Source organism: Myxocyprinus asiaticus, chromosome 46 (genome assembly GCF_019703515.2).
Source record: "Myxocyprinus asiaticus isolate MX2 ecotype Aquarium Trade chromosome 46, UBuf_Myxa_2, whole genome shotgun sequence".
Taxonomy (NCBI): Eukaryota; Metazoa; Chordata; class Actinopteri; order Cypriniformes; family Catostomidae; genus Myxocyprinus; species Myxocyprinus asiaticus.
The window spans coordinates 23,625,541-23,647,991 of record NC_059389.1 but is presented as its reverse complement, the minus strand read 5'-3'; the positions used below and the strand labels follow the sequence as shown (position 1 = coordinate 23,647,991).

At 36.1% G+C, this 22,451-nt stretch overlaps 2 protein-coding genes across 4 annotated transcripts in view; both read left to right on the top strand.

Moving 5' to 3' along the window:
- Positions 1-21,125, top strand: part of LOC127436189 (harmonin-like) — a 37,766-nt gene extending 16,641 nt beyond the window's left edge. For 2 of the 3 annotated variants that reach the window (XM_051690194.1, XM_051690193.1), the window contains exons 9-22: positions 1,486-1,570; positions 1,700-1,759; positions 1,842-1,898; positions 2,419-2,561; positions 3,270-3,335; positions 3,848-3,999; positions 4,943-4,983; positions 13,932-13,973; positions 14,261-14,314; positions 14,412-14,511; positions 15,967-16,076; positions 19,738-19,793; positions 19,987-20,119; positions 20,879-21,125. In XM_051690194.1, the coding sequence (XP_051546154.1) occupies positions 1,486-1,570; positions 1,700-1,759; positions 1,842-1,898; positions 2,419-2,561; positions 3,270-3,335; positions 3,848-3,999; positions 4,943-4,983; positions 13,932-13,973; positions 14,261-14,314; positions 14,412-14,511; positions 15,967-16,076; positions 19,738-19,793; positions 19,987-20,101 (1,081 nt within the window). In that variant the 3' untranslated portion in view covers positions 20,102-20,119; positions 20,879-21,125. The remainder of the gene's footprint in view (positions 1-1,485; positions 1,571-1,699; positions 1,760-1,841; positions 1,899-2,418; positions 2,562-3,269; positions 3,336-3,847; positions 4,000-4,942; positions 4,984-13,931; positions 13,974-14,260; positions 14,315-14,411; positions 14,512-15,966; positions 16,077-19,737; positions 19,794-19,986; positions 20,120-20,878) is intronic. The other variant, XM_051690195.1, reaches the window with a different exon arrangement.
- LOC127436206 (harmonin-like) lies at positions 5,030-6,364 on the top strand. The gene is made up of 3 exons (XM_051690225.1): positions 5,030-5,289; positions 5,455-5,619; positions 5,882-6,364. Exons 1-3 carry the CDS (start codon positions 5,164-5,166, stop codon positions 6,038-6,040), a joined length of 450 nt encoding a protein of 149 aa, XP_051546185.1. The 5' UTR covers positions 5,030-5,163; the 3' UTR covers positions 6,041-6,364.
- Positions 21,126-22,451: the final 1,326 nt, after the last annotated feature.

The following is a 22,451-nucleotide window of genomic DNA, read 5'->3' as shown; positions in this document are numbered from 1 at the left end:
AGCCCCCCTTGGTTATCGTTGCTCACTCTGACAGGCTTTGCAGAACTTCCCATAGGAATGAATGAAAGATTGCCATGAATGGTGTGGTTTTTGACCAAATATTCTCAAAAACTGAATGGATGTTTTTCTTACTTGGGCTGAAATGAAGAGTGACATTGCAAAGTATTTTTATCTGACTTCATTTTTCAAAGAAATTGTTAAATTACACTGTAATTGTGGAGACTGTGTAATCAGGATCAGAATTGAGGCAAACAAATATCACGGTCAGTAGAAAAGAAAATTGTCATTTGATAGCAATTACACACCTGAGGAAGAAGAGAACAGACTTCTTATAATGTCTCATAACACACTCACTATTATGCTGTGAACTCTTTATTTACTATCACCTTTATTATGACCTGAATCAGTATGCAAATTAATTAGTGTTTAGTTATTAATATTTATTTTAGAGCTGTCAAAATGTACGCGCTAATGCATGTGGTTAATTAAAAAAGTTTAAAGCGTTAATTATTCTTAATCGCGATTAACGCATTTATCATTAGCACAGCATAAACCACCATAAACACTGGTTGTAAGGGCGGAACCTTTGTGATGTGTCCACCCGGAGTCATGACACTGACACACACACCACAAACACATACAACAGCTGGGGCAGTAATCAAATGATGGGGATCGGAGCTCTTAACACTATTTGTTGTACAAATCAAGCCTATGTAAGGCACATTTTAATTACCACAGAAGCATGGTAATTCTTAACTATAAACAAAACACAGAATGAGACGTTTTTGTCTGCAAGCGCTTTTCATGTGGAGTTCAAAGTGACGCTTGACACTGGCGTTGATGCCCTGACACGAATCATGAACATGGCTTCAAAATTGCTGTAACAAAGCTGATAGCCACAATCTGCTGGATGATTAATATTGTTGGTGATGAGAGTTGAGGGATTTAATGCCCATTTCAATGAATATGCAACCTATGTGGGGACTAGTTCTTTCCATTTGTCAAACTCCCACTTAGACTTTGGGAAACGTTTAATGTTACTTGTATTGGTGCTATTTTAGTGCATTTCTATCTTTATACTGTGGAAGGCTTTGTTTGGAAAATGTTCATAAAGCATTATATTGTTACATATTGTTTTGTTTTCTTTCCTAAGAGGGAAATAAATGCATTTTAATGGGAAAAGAAATATATTTAGAGTCAAATTTCAGCACTTTCAAAATCTGCAATTACTGGTAATCGCAATTAACTACAAAACATTTTTTATCAACTGACAGCACTAATTTATTTACATTGGAGCAAATGTTGGTGTCCTTGCTGATGTTAATATATTCAGGCTGACACATAGTTTAATCCATAACATGTTTGTTTAAAGATTTATTTAAAGATTAATAAAAGACTTAACAAGTTATATAAAACATATAGTGGCAAAAAAAGATTTACATCAAAGATCCTAAATTTTTATTTTAATTAACCTCTGTTTTGTAGCATATCAAGTGGACCAACACAGAAACCAGGCATCTATGTGAGCAACGTGAAGCCAGGGTCACTTTCAGCAGAAGTGGGCTTACAGGTGACCAACATTTCATACCTCAAATTGTATAACCCACTTTCTTAATTTCCTCTGAACTAAAGTAAAGAATGTACTGTCTAATAATTTGTAGTAATACACTAATGTGTGTGTCTTCGGCTTGTACTGTAGGTTGGCGACCAGATTGTGGAAGTCAATGGGGTGGAATTCACCAACTTAAGCCATCAAGATGTGAGCATCATTTAGCTGAAAATGCCAGACTAATAAATATGATGCACATATTTCAATGTTAACCTATTGTGTTTGTTCACAGGCAGTGCGAGTGTTAAAGAGCAGCAGGAGTCTGACCATCACTGTTCTCACCGGAGCTGTACGTTTCCTGAGAGCACACTTTGCACATCTCTGCCATTAGAACATCTCAAAAACTCACCACAAGGCTTTTATCTCTCTCATAGGGGATGTGTGTCAAAGAAAGCCATTTGCTCAGTCTTAATTTGAGGACAGGGAGGGAAATTTATAACCTTGTCAGGCCAACAAGCATATAACTCATGTCTGAGGTTTCTACAGGAACATATAGAGCCCTATAAAATAAATAAAGCTTTTCTAATTGACAGCAATAAACAAGGGTAGTAAACTGTGGATATGTGTTGTTTATATTGTGCCTTAAAACTCAATATTTTTTGGCGAATTATTTTTTAACTGTCATTATTTTGCAGTTCTTTTTGGTGATGCTAACTGAATACAAAAACTAGACTTTAGATGGTAAATGTATGATAAATTATGCTAATTTTATGTGTTTCATAACATAGATGTACAGTATACTCTATAACGGATTATATGTGGGTGGTTGTATGTACATTTGCTTAATAGTGCTGATTTGTCTGTCTCAGGGAAGGGAATTTTTTATGACGGATGAGGAACAGCTTGCACTTGAATCTCGACGTGAGCTGGATAGACAGGAGTTAATGCATCAGAAGAGAGCTGCTTTAGAGTCCAACAAAATCATCAAAGAGCAACAGGAGAAAGAGCGACAGTTAGTAAAGAAAACACATACAACCCAACACTACACAAAATAGACATAGCAATGCACAAAAACATCTAAGATCCTCCAAAACAATCGCTAAACAACAGAAAAACACACATTTAAGTGATTCAGCACTCTGAAAGCAATTCTGAAAGCAATTTGGATATATTCTGGAACTATAACATTTGAAACATTCTGGATATTATTCCTTTGTGGTAATACTATACCAATAAATTCAATTTATGAAGTAAATATCTGCTAATACTTTGAAACACCTTTTTATCAATGACATTACCAAACATAAGGCTAATAAAACATAAGGCAAAAAAAAGGCTACTCATGTCATTAAACATAGTATTATATATTATGCTTCGATATGTTATATCAAATATAATATTCATATTTGAATGTACATGAATGTTTGATCTGTGTATCTTAATGACTTCTGAAAGAAAGTGTTATATAACCACAGAGCCTTCATGAGATATGTCTTGGAATAAATATTTTATTTATTTCGTAATTCATTTGAATAACCATATGTATGATAAATTAATCTGCCATCTGTTTCTTTCTGTCTTCAGTACAAGTATATTAACAGCAAAAATGAATTTACATAAGCTTAACAACTGAAAAATTGTATCCACATAATTGCAATCTCGAAACAGTCTGCATGAAGTGTTTTTAATTTTATTGTTTCACATGTACAATATTTTGCAGGAGGAATATGGAGATATCACAGAAGGCTGCAGAAGAAGAAGAACGCTATCGTAAAGAAATGGAGAGGTTCTCATCATCTTAAAATGCTGTTCACCAAGCAAAAGCAAAAATGTCTCCTGAGTAAATAGACCTTAGTAGAGGGATGGAAGGACAGTTTAACATCTTAGGTCATGTCTAATATTCACAAACCATGTTTTCTTTTTCTTTGTTGAAAGTCATAAAGCATTTGCAATGTTTCATCAGATGAAACTATTTTAATTCCTCAAAGCCATTCTCGTCAAATGAAATATGCTTTTTACCCTGACTAAGGTCTGTTGATAATAAATATCTCATTGTGGGAAAGAAATTGGTCAAATGAAGCATTTAACACCTTGTCCTAATAAGAAGCAATGAATAAGCAATAAGCGACAATAAGCAAAGACTCAAATCGATGTCTGTCCACACTGAACATGATACTGGTATGCGTTGCTATGGCTAAATAAATATGTACTCTGATATTATTATGCAAGCCTCGCAGAATAGATGACTGTCTATGTTATAAATGTTTCACAGCCTGTATGTGTGTATTGTCAATGCAGAATTGAAGCTGCAGAGAGGAAGCACCACAAAGAGTGGGAAGAAGATTGGGGCTCCAAGGAAAAATCCAAAACTCCTTCCCCCTCCCCCTCTCCATCTCCCTCCCCTACACCACCCGCACGCCTCGCACCTTCACCTAAACCCAAAAACTCCAGTAAGTTCACGAAACGCACATAAAACCTCTTCAGTACATGAACTTTCAATGCTCTCAATAGAGCTACACAATGGACCCTTTTCACATTTCTGTGTTTAGAACACTGAGGTACAGTATATAGAAGGGTAAACTTTGCCTCTGGCATATAGGAGTAAATGAGAAACCACAGCAAATATTATTTTTGTGGTCCCATTTGTTATAACAGCATAAGAAAAAATACACTATTATGTTTCCGCGACTTCAAAAGAGGTACAAAAGAGAGAGGGATTATGGCAGTCGGAAGAAAGAAACATGATGATGCAGCACAATTAATGGAACATTCTGACATCTTGTGATGCATTTATAAAAGTTGAAGTTTTTTTTTTTAATTGTTACAGCATCTAAAAAATGCTGAAGATGCTGAAAAAACAGCCAGATGTGGCACAATGGTCAAAAAAATCTGTCAGTTGTTTCACATGGAAAAACATTTTAAAAACAGTGCAGAAGGACACAAAAATGTTTTGGGTGTGAATGGCCCCTTACTATCACAGTGTTGACTAGTTGCACAGCTATGCTGACTAGCATTTTTTTATTATTATTAATTTGTTAATGAAAAATATTAAATTTATTTAAAAAGTGCCAGGGTAATAAAAATAAAGTATTTAAACAAAATAAAGTGTAGTGAAATAAATATAAATTAAATCATTAAAAAAAAACTAAATTACGGCATAATGCATATCACAGTCTGTGAAAAGTGTCCATTCTTTAAAGATTATAAAACAACCGTTACCAAGTCTAAAAAACTTAACCATTTTGCACATAGCCAGGATGTTTCTACTTTCTCCTCTGCATGAACAGATGTGCATTTATTTTGAGAATGCATCATCTCTTTTTTTGTGTTCGTTGTTTCTCTATCTCTTTGCTTTTCTGGTGTGCCGTGTCTGTCACTTCCTGGCTCCATCAGCCGATGAGGCCAGTGAACACTCAGATGAAGAAGAAGAAGAGGTAAGAAAAAAAAAAAAATCCAGATTATGTCATCACAGATATGCACTGACAAAGACTTCCTCTGACAAACTTTCTCAAGACCCTTTCTCAAGACACTTCATGCAGTATGTGTAACTGCATTAAGACCATCCTTCTTGTCATTTTGTTTGGTTGGATCATTTCCTGGTAGCTTTTTGATAGATGAATCAACAGAATTGGCACCACATCACAGTTTTGTGTTCATGTAAGACTTATGTTATCACTTTTGCTCTCATAGCATTCGGTTGGTTCTACCGTTACGAAGGGAAGTTGCCTACACTCAAAAAGGTACATTGTGTGCTACAAGCATGTTGTGCTGTTTTGGTGTGATGGAACTACTATGTGATATGTCGTTCTTCTTGGAGAAATTTCTTAGGTTTAAGCATGGTTGTTGGTTTGGCATGGGTGTAAATTCCACCACTTGTTCTCAAACCATCACTTTGGATTGTTTAGAAAGGAAAAGAGACAAAAAAGAAGAAGAAGGCATCCAAGACTGACACTCTCCCAGCAGAGAAAAAGAATAAAAAAGAGATGGAGTTTGAGTTGAAGCTTGCAAAGGAAAAGGAAGAGATTCATGAGCGTGAGAAACAGATGAAAATCAGCAGACTTCTGCAAGAGGTACCATGTCTTCCAAAGAGGTTACAGTTGGGTTTCCTAACTCAGATTGTGGGTTATTTGTGTAATAGCTTCAGTCTCCCTGGGACTGTAACATTCATTAAACTTGATTGGCCTAATGTTCCCATTTGTGGATATTGAAGAGCATAACTATACTGTTGTCCCCTTTCCAATGGCAGCTGCAGTTGTGCAAAGTTGCTCCAACAGGCTCCCATTGGTTTTTAATAGCTTCCATGTCAAGGTGTGGCTTTACTAATTCATATAGGTGTCAGAGACAGAGAGAGAAGATCTAGAAGAGTCAGAGAAGGTGCAGCATTGGGTGGAGAGGCTCTGTCAAACCAGACTAGAGCAGATCTCCTCAGTGGAAAATGAGTCTCCGGAGGTAAACACCAAGTTCCACTCAAGGAATCCTGCATTGTGTTGATGTTATCAAAAGGTGCTTTTCCACCATCAAGCTGAGCGGTAATTGTTGCGGAATCGTGCCATCGCCATGTCACTAAAACAGTTAGCCCAGTATGGTTCTCTGTTCTAAGTATGGCTAGCTAACCTGCTGAGAAATCTTGTTTGGGAACGATTTGTAATTGTACCATGCCAAACCATCCTCAAGTGGAAATGCTACTGGAACCGTTACTCACCATGCTCTGAACTGTTTGGCCTGATGGTGGAAAAGCACTGTTGTGTGTTGATCTTTGCTTCTATTCCAGATTGAGTGAGTTGGTTGGTTCAGAGTTTTAAGCAATTAAAGTGTATCTCCAGATGTCTCCAACCCGTTCCCCTGCATCGACCAGCCCCACCAACTGGAAGTTCCCCGGTGGCATAACACTGGCCACCACTGACCTGGATGACATCAACTTAGATGAGGTGGACCAGAGTCTGAGGCAGCCTTTGAAAAGACTAGCCCCATCTTCACCCACATCCAACCAGGCCCCGCCTCCTTTACCACTCCCTCCACCCTCACCCCGCCTCCACTACACATCCAACCACCGCCCTCCATCTCCAAGAACACTACACCCAAAACAACCCACTAGACCACCCCCTCAAAGCCCACCTTCTCCACCAGCCTCTAGGGTACCTTCATCCTTAATAGGTCGTGCACAGCCATCCCCTGCTGCCCCAATGTTCTTCTCTAGGGCTCCATTTTCATCTCACCCTCCGCCCCCTCCCCCCCCTCCCCCACCACCTCCACCTCCTCCCCCACCACCTCCACCACCCCAACACATGAAGGACAATTACCATGGAGGGTCCTCAAATTATCCCCACTCTCCAAGCCTATTAGAACAAGGAAGTAGGTTTGGGGAGAATGGTTACCGGCAGAGAGGGGGCTTCCACCCCACCAGCACCAGTGATCTCTCACGCCCACCCAGCCCGAAGATTGGCCGCGACTTGATGGTTAGCATAGCTAGTGTGTTTATAAGTGAGAGAGATTATAATATAATGTAAGTTCAGTCATGACATCTCTTGGAATAAATTTACGGTGTTATAGTGGAAATGACAGTTGGTGTAGATTTGGTCATGGCAGACTAAATCTGTTAACGCTTCTGCTAATGCTGCTGCAGAGCAAGTACAAAGACTTGCTCCTGCTAGAATATACACATACATGCTGTGTTGAGTATGTAAGACCACGGTGCTGCTGCACAATTAGACATACATATAATCCCTTTGAAGCAGATCTAGACAAGTGGTGCTGGGGAGGAGGAGGTTTTCAGAGTAAAATCTCAGCGCGCTGCAGTGAACACACTTACCTACAAACAACTGAGGCAATTTATATGTTCAATTTAAATGTTCAAAGAGATAGTACAAAAGTTGATTGGTTTACGTATTACATGTCAACAGACCCATCAGCTGCACTATGGGAGCTGGCTGGCTCAACAGATTACATGTCAAAGGGCATGTTTCATGACTGAACTTAGGATAATTTGTAAGCATGCATTGAGTATGTTGTTGTCCAGATTAGTTTGCGATTATTAAAGGGATAGTTAACCCAAAAATTTTAATTCTGTCATCATTTACCCACTCTAATGTTGTTCCAACCTGTATGATTTTTCTTCATCTGTCAAACACAAAAGGAGATCTTAGGCAGAATGGTAGAGACTGGCTGCATCTTTTTTCCACACAGTGAAAGTGAATGATGACAGAGGTTCTAGGCTGCTACCTTTCTGCCTTTTGTGTTCCATGGAAGAGGGTGACTAAATGATGACAATTGTAATTCTTGGATGAACTGTCCCTTTAACCTCAGATTGAAGAAGGTCATTTAGGTTAGCAACTTATTTGAAAATATAGCGTCTTGTGATTTTGCCAGTGATTTCTACTGTGGCTAGACCATTGCTAACTTTATCCTTGTGGCACAGGTGATGAGAAACACATCTCATGCTAGCAGGATATCAACCTCTAATAATCCACTGGTGAGTCCTCAGTTTGTAAACGAAACATGCTGCACTGGGCCTTCCTTATCAGTTTTAGAGGAAATCAGACTTGCTATGCTTGAGTAACAGATGTAGTTTTAGATTAATGCAAACTGGCAGCTCTTTGCAGAGCAAATGTCTTATCCTTGCAGCAGCTCTCCACACATTTTTGGAGAGCCTACTCCATTTTCTCACACTGCATGTAACAACATGCCACAGGAAGTGCATTTCGTATTGAATGTAGCTGGCACAAATCCTATATGTATGTTGTTTTTTTTTCTCCCCCTGAAACTGTATCTCTTTTCACAGTGTCATAAGTATGCATACCTATATTACACATAGGATTTATTTTGTAGGTTATGAAATTTAAGACGCCATATTAGAAAATAATAATTATTATTACTAGAAATTTTTTTGCATGCCATAAACAGCACAGTATTCTTAAAACAATTAGCTTTTGTATCTTGTACGTCTTTACACAAATCAGAATTTAATGGAATTGTTAATCCAAAAATGAAAATACTGGCATCACTTACTCACATTCATGACGTTCCAAACATGACTTTCTTTCCATCTTGAAACACCAGTACAGAAAGCAACACAGAATAGCTAGACTTTGATGTAGCTTTGAAATCTCATATAGCACCTCAATAGAGCACAACAGTCTGGTTCCGGAAGTAAAAATCCTTTAAAAAACACCTTTAAAAACCTTTAAAGACAGACCTACCATGAGCTACGAGGTTGTTTATCGATGGTATATGCTTCCATTGAAGCCATCCGTCTGTGTTATCTCAACTTAATTGTTTTGAAATTGTGTTTGATAGCGGAATTCATGGTAAACAACTACATTACCCATGGCACAGCAGAGAAAAATCCACCAATCATAGAACCGCATCCAACGAAATGGCCGAAATGTGCCTCGGAGCGACCACGCTCCCATGATGCACTGTTAATGATGTAATCGAGTTGGTTTCCCTTCACCCTTAACCTACTTATATACTGTATTTGTACATATCGTGATACTTTGCAATAAACGTTAAATATATTGTTTCTATACTTATAATCAACAACCTAAAATCAATAGTTTTATATATTCCCATAATTTGTTATTCAACGACATCATTCGCAATGCTTCATGGGATTGTAGTTTGAGCCCTTATGAAAGACGGTAAGTACACAGCCTTGTACTTTTGCCCTTATGTCCAATTTTCAAATACTTTTTTGCCTCAAAACAAAGTTTGTGTTGTTGTGATTCTCCTTGGATCTGGTTGGTTTGGTTCATGGCTCACAACTCTTTTATGAAGGGTTTTATTAAAAGTATATGTGGACGAAATGAATGGGGAAAATACTTCCGGAACCCAGGCGGCTGAAAATGTGGGCAGGCACTTTTGTGCTCTATACAAGCCACGCCAGATTTCTTGTCAATTAAATCAAACGTAATTGGTCCCCCTTTTGTGTTTCATGGAAGAAAGTCATACAATGATACACTCTAATGTAGATTAAATAATGATAGAATTTCAGTAGAAGTTTTATTTTTGAGTTAACATTTCTCTATCAGTCAGATAGGGTTTACAGTATAGCTGTAGAGAATCAAGTTCTTTTGCTGAATTTGTGTTATATAAAAGGTTCCTTGTATTTTTCATGTTGTATGGTTTGGATCACGTAATGACGAAGGTATATCATACTCTGACCTTAAGTGAATGTCTCTTACTGCTGACCTCTGCATAGCAAATAGCCCCCAGCCCTCCAAACCAGCGGCGACAGGTCAACCCTGTCATGTCTAAACCTGTCATGCTACAGACTCAGACCACTCACAGACCCACACTTCGCTCTGAGACCATGGTAAGACACAAACTATGCATGCATGTGTACACGTCATGCTGATTAATGTATAAGCTCCTGGACCTTAAGGCCTCTTAATTGCTCATTGGTTTGATTGTTGTGCCAATTGGCGCTTGACATACTGATTATAATTTGAGTTTTTGAGACTCAAGAGGGAACAGGTGGACCTGTTGTTGTTGTTTTGTTTTTTTTCCTGATTGTACTGATTAAGAATGCAGGCTCCTTAGAATGAAAGTTTCCTTGTGAGGAAAAAAGATAGGGAGAGATTGAAGAAGTGGAAAAGAGAGGTGCATTTTCCCTCTTTGTACATACTTACATGAGACTTCTAGAATAAAAATGCATTTGATTGATGAGCCTGAAAAACTTAGTTGTTGGGCCCTCCACCAGACAACCAGTCTGGCTCTATCAGATCACAGAGGAAGCCAATCGCTTTGCCCTGTCCTTGTGCCTCCTTAATTAAATGAATGGGTGCTTACCAATTTGGTGGCTATTTCAGGAACAAGAAGGGCAAGAGAAGACAAGACCTTGGTGCTTTGAGGTGTCTCTTCAGTCTTTATTTATTATTGTTAGTGGTGCTTGCTAAGGCACTATTACCAAGTACAATTACTAGTGCTCATATTTAGGGGTTGTGGTTTGAACAAATCACTAACCCTACATTTTTAAGGCATGCAACTCATCCTGCATCATTGTGCTATGGACATGAATGTGCTATGTGCTATGGTCTCATTTGTTCACTCTCATCTGAAGAACCAGATGGCTTTTCTCTCAAATAATCTATTACTCAATAACCACACATATCAATAGCATATATTGAACATAATTCCCTCTGAAAAAATGCGGTCAAGCAATGAGTCTATTTGTAAAGCTCACGGGACACCTGAATGTATAGATAGTTAATTGACCCATTTGCAATGTTGAGGAAACCTTTTATGGCATAAAATTATATGGTACAAGCAGGTTGTGTGTGTTATTGTGTGGTGCTTTCAAGAGTCAGTCATGATTGTGTGTTTCAGCCCCCAGAGATGCTCAAACGGATGGTCACGTACAACACGTCCTTCAGATCGGGCAAGAAACAAGTAACTGTCATTGCTTTGCTTTTCACCCCCATCTCTTGAGACTCAGTCCCTAAATGACGTCTCTTTCTCTTTGAATGTATACATTCTGCTTGTGAAGTGTATATTACTTCTCTTACAATATTTCCCTGGGGGATATTGGTAAAATGTATCCATCTGAGCTGATTTAAAAGTAGTTTTATTTGTTTTCTTTGACAATAATTAAAGGGGTCATATCATGTGCAATCAATTTTTCCTTGATCTTTTGAGATACCGCGTGTGCTATGTAAACATACTGTAACTTTTAGAATTCAAAGCATCATTTCCAGTCCGAAAAGAGCATTTACTGAAACTAAGCTGCAAAAAATTGTCACTTGCACATGATCATGATGCCAGAAAAATATAAATTATAAATGAATGATATGACCCCTTTAAAGTCTGAATTTTTGTTGTGGAAACTGATCCCAAATCAGCAGTACAGAATACATTTTATGCTTGTAGTGTACTGTATCCACTTCTAGCGTGTTTAACATCTACACTGTATGTTGTAAATGGCTCTTTAAAAGATCTGATTGTGATTCACAATCAAATATTTTAAAGAGCCATTTTTCTGGCAAGACAGGTTATATTTACATTCAGATTAATCTTTAGATGACATTGAACAGGGCTTATGGATGAACTTTTATGGAATTTTATTTTGCAATACAACAAAATCCTGCCTTAGTGCTCAGTCACACGCTGTTATTCCCAACTATTTTGCTTGCTTTGAAAAGAGCCCTTGAGTAGATCTGATATGCACTGTACAAACAGAAGGTTCAAACTGAAGATATATAATATAAGGGTGTGTGTGTGTGTGCGCGCGTGTGCGCATGTTCATTTTGTATGAGGAAGAGCGTGTACAGTCTGTGTTTCTGTTTTGTTTGTTCATAATGTGAAGCCTCGATTGATTATTTTTTGTCTTGATTGAAAGCCAGTGGTTTTAAGTGTGATAGTATAGATGTTTTAGTTATATAAACCTTAATTATCATTGCAAATTAAAATAGGACTGAATTTGATGAATGTCTTTTGACACCATCTAACTAGAAAGCTACCAATGATCCAACAAAACAAATTCATTCTCACCATTTCTACATGTACCACACTATATAGTAATACTATGTTATGCAGCATTGTATACTGGTTCTTATATTATGGTTATACATTCCATTTATTGACATTTGCTATGATGTTATATATGAGATATATGAGATTCTACAATTGTGCTTTTAACATATTTTAGTGTTTAACCCTTTAAGCTCAGATGGGCCCGCAAGAAAGAAAGAAAAAACAATCGTCAAAATATTAATAACTACAGCCTTGACCAGCAAAAAATAAGTATTGTTTGAAAGCTTAGAAGCTCTACTTTCCAATGCATGCAGACATTATTACCAAAACTGAACAAGTGCTTTGAATTTTGCAGACAAATCAGAAGTGTTCCGTTTTGATCATTTATATAAAAAAATTGCACTGTACATAGTATTATTGCAATCAGTAAAAACATTAAACTGATAAAAAAGTTTTTGATTTGTTTTACTCACAGACAAAATATATCGAGTAATAGCGAAGTATATGTCTTTGACAGTTATTTTGGTGTTGCTTATATGCCTCGTTTTCGCTTATAATTTCATGAGAAATAAATGGAACATAAAATATCACATACCATTATTTAGAGGTGGTGATTATCTTTCAAATGAGCCCACACAAAAGGTAATTGGATGTGAAGATAATTAGATAATCCACACAAAGCACAGTGTAACATATGGCCACCAGGAGATGGAGCCAAGTAAATGACACAAACTCGATGCAGACTATGAGTCAAAAGGCACTCATTCTGTGAAATCTCATTACTAAAATCATGTCTCCATGCTTTGCATACCTTTAGTCATTGTTATTTGTTTGGAGAGGCTTTTTGACACATGGAGACATTTTTGGACACTGATACATTATTTTTGTAATGTTATAACTTTTGATTGCTTTGTCGTATCAACACAAATTACAATTGACCTGACTGGGAACAAAACAAAAGCAGTTATTCGGAGCCACCTTATTTACAGCAAGAGATTCTGTAATCTTGTCAAATAAGAAAAATATTCATATTTGGCTAAATGTTTTTCTTAGTCTGAGATTTAGTCTGAGTCTTAGAATGTTTTATAGTATATATCATTAAAAAAAATTCTTAGTTTTTTTTTTTTTTTTTTTTTTTTTTAATGATACCAAACACTTGACCCTCCTGTTTTATTTTGTATTTATTTTTTGTCGATTTATAAGCCTTTAATTTTGGGTATGACGCTGAAATAGGAAATCTTTAAAAACACCGTAAGAGCTTAAAGGGTTAAATGTCTGTATTTAAAACAAATCTCAGCCCAAATTTGCTGTGCATTAACCATGTTCACTATTTTTAAAATGTTAATAGTGAAATAACAGATTTTTGGTTAGAAGTGCACTCAGTAATATTTTGTTTCTGTTGCGCTGGCTGATACAGCAGTAGTTTAGGGCTGTATACTGACACCTGTTGGTGTGGATAGAGCACCATGCTAAAGCAACAGTTTTTGGTTTCTGATTCCATTGTAGAAATTCACTTCTCGCAGCCATAATACATTTTTTCCAAGAACGAAAATGTCCAATTATATAAGGGTTACTGTGTAATAGGAAAATTCATTTTACTTTCTTTAGGTGCAACACTTTATAATGAGGAAAAAATACTGAGTGCACCTTTATTGATAAGATGCTCTTTAAAGATTGATTTAGAGGTCATGTCAGACTAATGAGGCATGTTTTTTAAACACCGACCTGGCTATTCCTTGAATAGTGAGTAAGAAGAAACTGGCATTGATTGCATTAGATGTGTCAATTAGATGTATTGTGTTTATTCCTTTTTTGGGGGGTGGGGTTGTTTTAGCCCGACATAAGACATCTGATTTCTACCTCACCTTTTGGCAAACTATTAACATCATCTTCAATTTTCAAATTTGTTTTGCAGGGATTTCAGAAATATGTGGATGAATTTGATCCATATTCCATGGTACTGTAACCCTTGTGCTTATTTTTATCATAAGCATAAATTATATGCTGCACAGTTTCACACACTGTATAAATAAAACTCGTTTTAAAATGATTTGGCCTTTGTTTAACATAGGCATGGTTGTAAATGATCACAATAACATAACAGTTATTGGTCCGTATCATCAGTTTTCTCTTACCTTTTACCATTTGTAGTTTCTATAACTCAGATCTGACACTACCACAGTGGTCCTCTGTGGAATCTTTTTGGCACCTGTGCTCAAATTATGTGTTTGTCTGTGTTAACAGTTCACGGCTGAGCAGATGGCTGGGAAAGACGTGCGACTTTTAAGAATTAAGAAGGTAATGTAAAAATTTAAAGGAACAAATGTGTGATGAATGTCTTATAAAAAATTTGAATTGGAGAAAACCGCAATCTGATGTATTTGATATTCTGTAGGAAGGAAAGCTTGATCTGGCAATTGAGGGAGGGATAGATTCCCCTCTGGGAAAGATTGTGGTGTCGTCCATCTATGAGGGAGGTGCTGCAGATAAACATGGTAAGCCTTACAAAATGAACATGTTGTAAACTTGCCTAGGCAAGCATAACTTTCATTATTGCTCATATTTAGGGTTTGGAGTTTGTTCTAAATTTTGGATGACTGGCTAAATTGTGGTTTGAATACGAACAGGAATAATACCTCAAATCATGTGGCTTGTTGAGTAGAGAGCAATTACTTTTCTGTAAACTTTTGAGACCCGAGCATGACTGCTGTGTGCATTTTCCATTTCTCTTTATGATTTGTAACAAGTAGCACCTAAAAACATGCCAAAAAAAAATCTAGAGGAAATAGTTTTCCTAAAAATTGATGTCCACATATGTGGACAGTGAGACTAAGTTGTGAAATGTTAAATAATACCAAGCTGTAGAAAGTCTGATTTTTTAAAATCAAATTGTTTATTATGTTTCCATGAGTGTTGGTTATTCATGTTTTTGAGACGTTACAGACATTACATCAGAAATTAGCTTAATTTTATTCTGATTCAAAGCAATGGCCAGCATCATCCAATCAATGCCAACCATGTTAAAATAAAATTATACATTATAAATTCTGAATCTATGTACTGATTACCATTGTCCCATGTCTGCCAAACATATTGAGAGGTCCAAACATCATCTGCAGCCTGAAACTGAACATTTGGTCGGATTTTAGGAGTGAATGTGCTTAGCTGCATAGAAAGCTATAGTATACTTCCTTCCCTATTTAGTGAATGACTTAGCCTCCAGTGTGCTGTCTGTCTGCACTGGTCTCAGAACAGTTTGAAATGCACCTTATTTTCATCCTAACTCCATATAAAGCCGCTGATAGCGACATTTGAGCTTTTGGTTGAACCCATTGAATGCACAGTAAATATAGGATTTCTAAGGAAAAAGGCGCTGAAGTACACATTAGTGTACATTGTGTTCATCAGCATGGCGTTTCGCAATAAATCTTTCAAATTTAAAAAATGGCATATCAGATGAAACTAGAGACTAAACTTTTCACTTCAGTTTCAATGTAAAAAACTTAATTGAGTTTCTTACTAGATGTAGTTTTGTTAGTGTTTCTCCCAAAGACAAACTCTGCTGTGATTGCCGCCATGTTGTTTTGTCACATGACTCTGTACGTCAAAAGTTTAACCCTTTACTGACAGCACAGAGTCGGTTTAAATGAATTTAAGTTATGCGTTGCGTATAGCAAAGCCAAATTACAAGTCTATGAATATGTATGTTATATCTATGTTAAATGTTACATTTTTTTAAATTCTATACACACACACACACACACACACATATATATATATATATATATATATATATATATATATATATATATATATATATATATATATACTGTATATACATTCACTTTTATGCATTTTATAATGTTTAAATGTGTTTTTTGTGTCTTTATTGTCTTTGGTGTCAAACGAAATTTATAACTAATCTTAAATGTTTTTGTCTGTTATCTCAGGTGGGGTTGTGGAAGGTGATGAGATCATGGCTGTGAATGGAAAGATCCTGACAGATGTGACTCTGGCTGAAGGACAGACCTCTCTGACTCAGGCTTGGCACAGTGGAGGGGTACGGCCAATCAACACAACCAATCAGTTAAAAGCAAATGACCTGGTTTTGTGCCAGTAAAAACAATTAATTTGGGTCAAACAGATTGCATATGCACATATTTAAAAAACAAAACAAAAAAAAAACCTATGGACGGTTTTACCTATGGACGGTTGGGTCCCATAGGTAAAAATCCCATTCATTTTCCCAATTGATTTTTAATGATAACTCATAAAACTGTAAAGTAGGCGTGCAGTGTTGCACTCGATTATCTTTTTTAGACGTTTGCAGAATTCGAGTGCTCATCATTCAGCTGCCAATTAGTTTGTTGTAATCTCAGCTCACATTTTACCCATTCCACAGATTTCCCCCCACAATCAGCACAGATCATGTGGAAAAAATTGTGTGGATTCTGTGTAACTATATTATAATTATGCATTCATTTTGAGTTTTTACTGACCTTTTGGTTGAAATAATAACCCAAACAATTGCAAATGATTATAGACACTAACTTTCAGTGGTTGATGTTTAGTTCTGTAGGTTTGATGGACTGTGTTCATTTATGGACAGAAACTGAAGAAAAAGAAAAATAGAGTGCACATAGTGTGATGCTGTGATGATTACAGCAGCAAGCAACATGAAATATAGATGAAGAGTGAAGCAAAAGAGAAACTGTAGCAACAAATTGTGCCAGGGTGCATTGTGCTTCTTAAGTCAAGTTGAAATGTCCATGAGACACATTACGTGATCTTAGAGGTGGAGTTTTAGTAGGGTAATGAGATTCAAAGTGCACTTTATTAATGGATATTAAGTATGCGGGAGGTAAAATTGCTGACCACGTCTTCTATTGTGTGCTAGTATTTATTTTCATTTGTACAAACTGCCTCCATCCTTTGTGTAAGTGCTGGTGTGTGTGTGTTCGTGGATGATTTTCATGAAACCTGGTAATATTTAACCCCAAATCAATTATAAATAATATATGTTGCTCAACCCTTTAAGCTCTGATACAGGCCTGTCGAGAAAAGAGTAATTAGCAAAATATGAATAACTACATTCTTGACCAACACAAAATAGGTATAAATTTTAAAGCTGAGAAGCTGTACTTTACAATGCATGTAAGAATTGTGACCAAAACTGAGGTTCCGTTTTGATAATTTATTAAAGATTTTGCACTGTACATATTATTGTAATTGGTAAAAACATAAAATTGATCAAATAGCCACATGTCATGTGCTTGAAAAATCTCTCAAAGAGTAGAATACAACCAGCCTTTTTTTTTTTTACTCACAGACAAATATATTGCGAGTAATAGCTAAGTACATGTCTTTGACATACATGTTACATGTAACCAGGCTTTGCTTATAAGCTGTGTTTTGGCTTATAACTTCACAAAAAATAAACATGGTGCCCAAGTACATGACATCGACTCAATAGCTACTTTTCCACCATCGGCCAAACAGTTCTCATCACAAAACTGCTGATCCGGTTTCTTTTTCCATTGTGGTGCTGCGAAATCAGGAGAATGTACGTAACAGATCCGTCTGTTGGCGATGGTGTGAGAGGTAAACAGTGGAGCGAGTGCAGTGTGTTATGGAGGATGATTGCATATTCCAGTTTTAAGGACTGCTTTTCCCCTCTGGATTTACTCTGCTAACAACCAGCAAAAAGGAAAGTAAAGTGAAAAAGGCAAGAGGTTTACCATCATTTGCTACTGAGGGCTTGTGTTTGCAACTGGACATGAACATGCAGAAAGGTAAACATCCCCAGACTAGCTAAAAAAGATATTTATTGTCAAAATATTAGATAAATATTATGTGAAAGTAGTATATGAGGATATATTGATGTATTGTGAGTTTAAATGAGCTAGTGACCTACTTCCCTGACGAAAAAGGTGTGTAGAAAAATAAATGTAGGCTACAATACTAGTTAAACCATCATAATAAAATCAAGAAGATACACTAAACAAGTCGCCACGTACTCAAGCCATTCCACCAGCATGGTTGAGTATGGTTAGCTAACTATGCATAGAATTTCGGGCTGAGAATGGCTTATAATCATGCTGTGCCGAACCATGCACAAATGGGGATGCTACTGTAACCGTTCCAGACCGTGCTCAGAACCGTTCGGCCCGATGGTGGAAAAGCGGCTAATGATGGCTCAAATGAATAAGAATGGAACTGAATGAGATCTCGTTACTCATGCCTGCATGCTTTAGAGAGAGAGCATACCTTTAGTCATTGTTTTATTTGCATGTATAATTAGTTCTTATGTACATTTATAATGTTTTATTTGTTTGGAGAGGCTTTTGGACACTCAGAGACGTTTTTGGACATTTCTCATTTCTGTAATGCTATAACTATTGATTGCTTTATCAACACAACATTTTACACAGTTACAGGTGACATGATTGGGAACAAAACAAAAGCTTTTCGAAGCAGCCTTATTTACAACCTGAGATATATAATGTCAAATCAGAAAAATAAGAAAAAAGTAAATTTTTGGTTCAAATTTTTTTGTGATTTTTTTTCAGCAGTTTCTTAGGCTGAAAGTCTCATAATTTATCATAATCTATATCATATAAATGTGAAAAGTTTTCTTTAAAATTATATATAAAAAATTGACCGTTTAATTTTAATTTTTGTTTAATTTTGGGCATGCCACTGAAACAGGAAATCTTTAAAAACATGTTCACAGCTTAAAGTTTTAAAGAAAATCAAGCCTAAATTTAGTATTTAGAGATTTTTTATATGTGACATTATTTTCAGGTAGGACACCAATGCACATTTTACCAATCAGTTTGACTATTTTTACAATTAATTATAGCTAATGTGAATATGATAATTAATACAATATTTAACATGTTATATATTATAATAGAATAGAATATGAATATAATAATTGAAATGACATACTATAGTTAATATATAAAGTTGTAATATAATTTTAAAATGTAAATATAATATTTTATTAAATATTCTGACATTATTTTCAGGACTTTTAAGCACATTTGACCACATTTAACTATTATAATAATAATTAAAATGTTAAATATTATAATATAATAATTATATATTACATTATATTATATCAAATTATGATATTATATTATTAGTATATTTATAATGATAACCACATACTATAGTTATTTATAGGTAATATATTTATGGTTATATTATTATATAACATATTTTAATTTTATATTATAATATAATATTAAATAATATAAAATATTAAAATAAAAATTAGAATTATGACTGTATACTATTAATTATGACTATTCCCATTGTTTTCAATGATGATTACTCATTACTGTAACACCGTCATTTTTGTATGGTATTACAATAAAAATATGCTGTTGTACAATCATTTTTTAAAATTAAAATCAGTGTAAATAAAGGGCAGTACCAAGGAAGTACCACTATGCAATTTTTTTAACATTGCGGTAATGAGAATTGTGGGATACAATATGCGTAAATGCTATCAAAATAATATCACAATTTAAACAATTTTAAAGGCTCTGAAAATAGGCTTAATTTTTAATGTGCAAAATATAATTTCTTATGTTTCTTTTGATTTTGGAGTAGGACCAGGAAAAGGTCTTGACAGGTTTCGTTAGAATCAATCACCCCCACACGTGAAAGTCTTGATTGATTGATTTTTGTCTGTTTATATGTGTGTGCAGGATTGGATCGACCTGGTGATTGCAGTTTCTCCACCGAAGGAATATGAAGATGAAGTGTACGTATTGTTACATTTTCTTTATCCCTAAGGGGGGGTAAAAAACACCACACACAATGACAGCTCCAATAATGTCAATTCACTTGAACCCAGCTCTATTATGTGGTCTATCTCCATTGTGCTCAGTGAAATAAGCAATCTATAGTGTTAAAGGCTCTCCATGGTGAACCTATCATCTGCTGTATGCCTTCAGCCCTAAAGCAGCATCAGTCAGACCCACTGCAAAGAAAAAGGTTTTCCAGGGCAGTGCCTCTGTGTACAGACAGGGCTACGTCCTACAGATGAGGTCCCCCCATCCGCCGCCCTGATCGGCGACTACCCCAGTGGTAAACCCCCCCCCCCCCAAAGAAAACTTCCCAAACCTCCCGTATAGTTCTGCAGTGAACGTTTGCATCATGTACATGTGACACTCTCTTTGTTAATCCCACCCATCTCTGTGGAGAACTACCTGTGCCATCCAAAATAATTGGAATTTGGTGTTGTAATAAAAGAAATGGTTCCCACTTGATTTTAGTTACAAAAAGTATTCAGTGTTCCATTGTTGAAAGGTAGTGCTCAAAAAGTGCTATTGCATTCTGTGTTCAAAAGCCTGTGCAGTTGTTCTGATTGATGTTGTTCAAAGGGACTGTTACATGTCATGATTTGTGCATTGATTATTGCTCCTTTGATCTGTCCTTCTGCTACAGCATGTAAACAGTTTTGGTCTGAATTCATGAAAGGGTCTGCCACTGGTTCAAACTCTGAGACTAAAACAAAGCTTTGCGCTTGAAAGCGTATATGGAGGGATTGGTACATTTGAGCATCATTATTGCTTGAAGGCACTTTATTCTGCACTACCTGTAATGGCCTGCTGGTCGCAGCAGTTACTAATGTGTTTTTTTCACATGTGAACCAATGCAGTGCCATATTCCTGTTTCATGTTTGTTTATAGGTTTTATATATAGCAACCTGCTAATTAATACATTGCTTTATTGTATCATTCTTTTTCCTTTTCCTATGTGTTCTTCATCTTTTAATGTATGATTTAATATATAAGATTCCTTCCAATCATACTGACTTTTATAATTCTGTCTCTCTTTTTATAGGACGTTCTTTTAAGGACCAGGATTGCACTGGATAGAAGATGCATGCATGGAAATCAAAAAACATTCCTTAGCAGTGTTTATAATTTTGCAAAACACATGATTCACTTTACTTATGAAACAAATACAATTATTTAGCCTAATAAACCAAGCATATGCAAAAGCGAGTTTTAGAAATACACAGTGATTCACAGAAAAACTCTTTAGGCTATATATTGTTGTTGATTTCAAAACAATAAAAGTGTAATAAGAAAAATGTGTTGTTGTTGTTGTTGTTTTTTAAGTCTACATGATGTACTTGTAAGGTTCTGATATCAAATAAACCCTTGGTTTTGGGTCATAAGTAGGAGGTAGTATTATGCTGTTGTGACGACATCCTCAACTGCCATTCTGATTGGCCAGTTTTCACTAGTAACAATTCCACACCTGTCGAATCTGGTCCATGTACCACCAGACCAGTAAAGAATGATTAGTAGGTCACTTGCTGGATTTGTGTTATTCGAATGCAGTATCTAAGGTTCTATTAATCTAAACCTATCAAAAATCTGTATTTCACCCAATCTGATTAGGCTACATGTATTTGAAATGCTATTACCAATGTACGCTCTTTGTTTCCCGTTAAATGGAGTTTTACGCTGCATAAATCAATAGCATTACATTCTCGTATTGTGTAATTGACAGACAGGTAGTCGCATTGTTATGGTTGATCGGTGTGTTGTCTACGTGACGACTGAATGAACTGGATTCCACGAGCATCTTTCAGATCGATGTTCGGGAATTTCAACACCTTTCAGAACCTGTCAAAACCGCGGACAAATATCAGTTATTTTTGGTTATGAACCTATTTTCGTGTGAGGAAGAAGCTTATTTTGGACGCCAAGGTACCTGGAGTGGATTTAGGATCATCACATGAGGTGGCGGTTTTGGGAAGAACTGGAATTTCGGGATGATGATCACGCGCTACAGACCGGTATGCAAATTCATCTTTTGATTTATAGGCATTACAATGGTCGCTGTAAGTAATGTAGTTGAAACTTCTTTATCACAAACACACTGGTAACGAACCTCAAAGCATTCAGTGTCATATTTTAGTGTGTCTGTTTCGTTTTTTTTTTTTTTTGTTTGTTTATTTTTCGACGATTGCTTTCCTGAAGTTGTTAGGAAAGCTTCACGAGAGATTTTTATTTATGCTTTTTTTTTCTTAACAAATTTGGCTACTACGTCAAGGAAAGATGTACTTTACCATTTACTGAAAGCTTTATCATTGCAAGTTTATTCAATTTAACCTGTTTAATAACTAACTTGGACATGTCTTTAGTATTGTAACGCTTTTGTTGGTAGTGACGAACAGACAACAGATGCTGGAGAATTCAGCGACTGTAAATGAGTGCCGCGCATGCGCAGTGCTGTCAATGGAAAGCTTCATCTGTTCCAAATGGGGTGAAGCCAAATTATTTAAAAACAAAAACAAAAAAAAAACAATATACTTCAGCCAGTCCAGCTAGTCTTTTCGCTTGCGTAATGCAAGGTTACGTGTGTGGATGTGTGTTAGAAAGAATGAAAGATAGATAGTGAA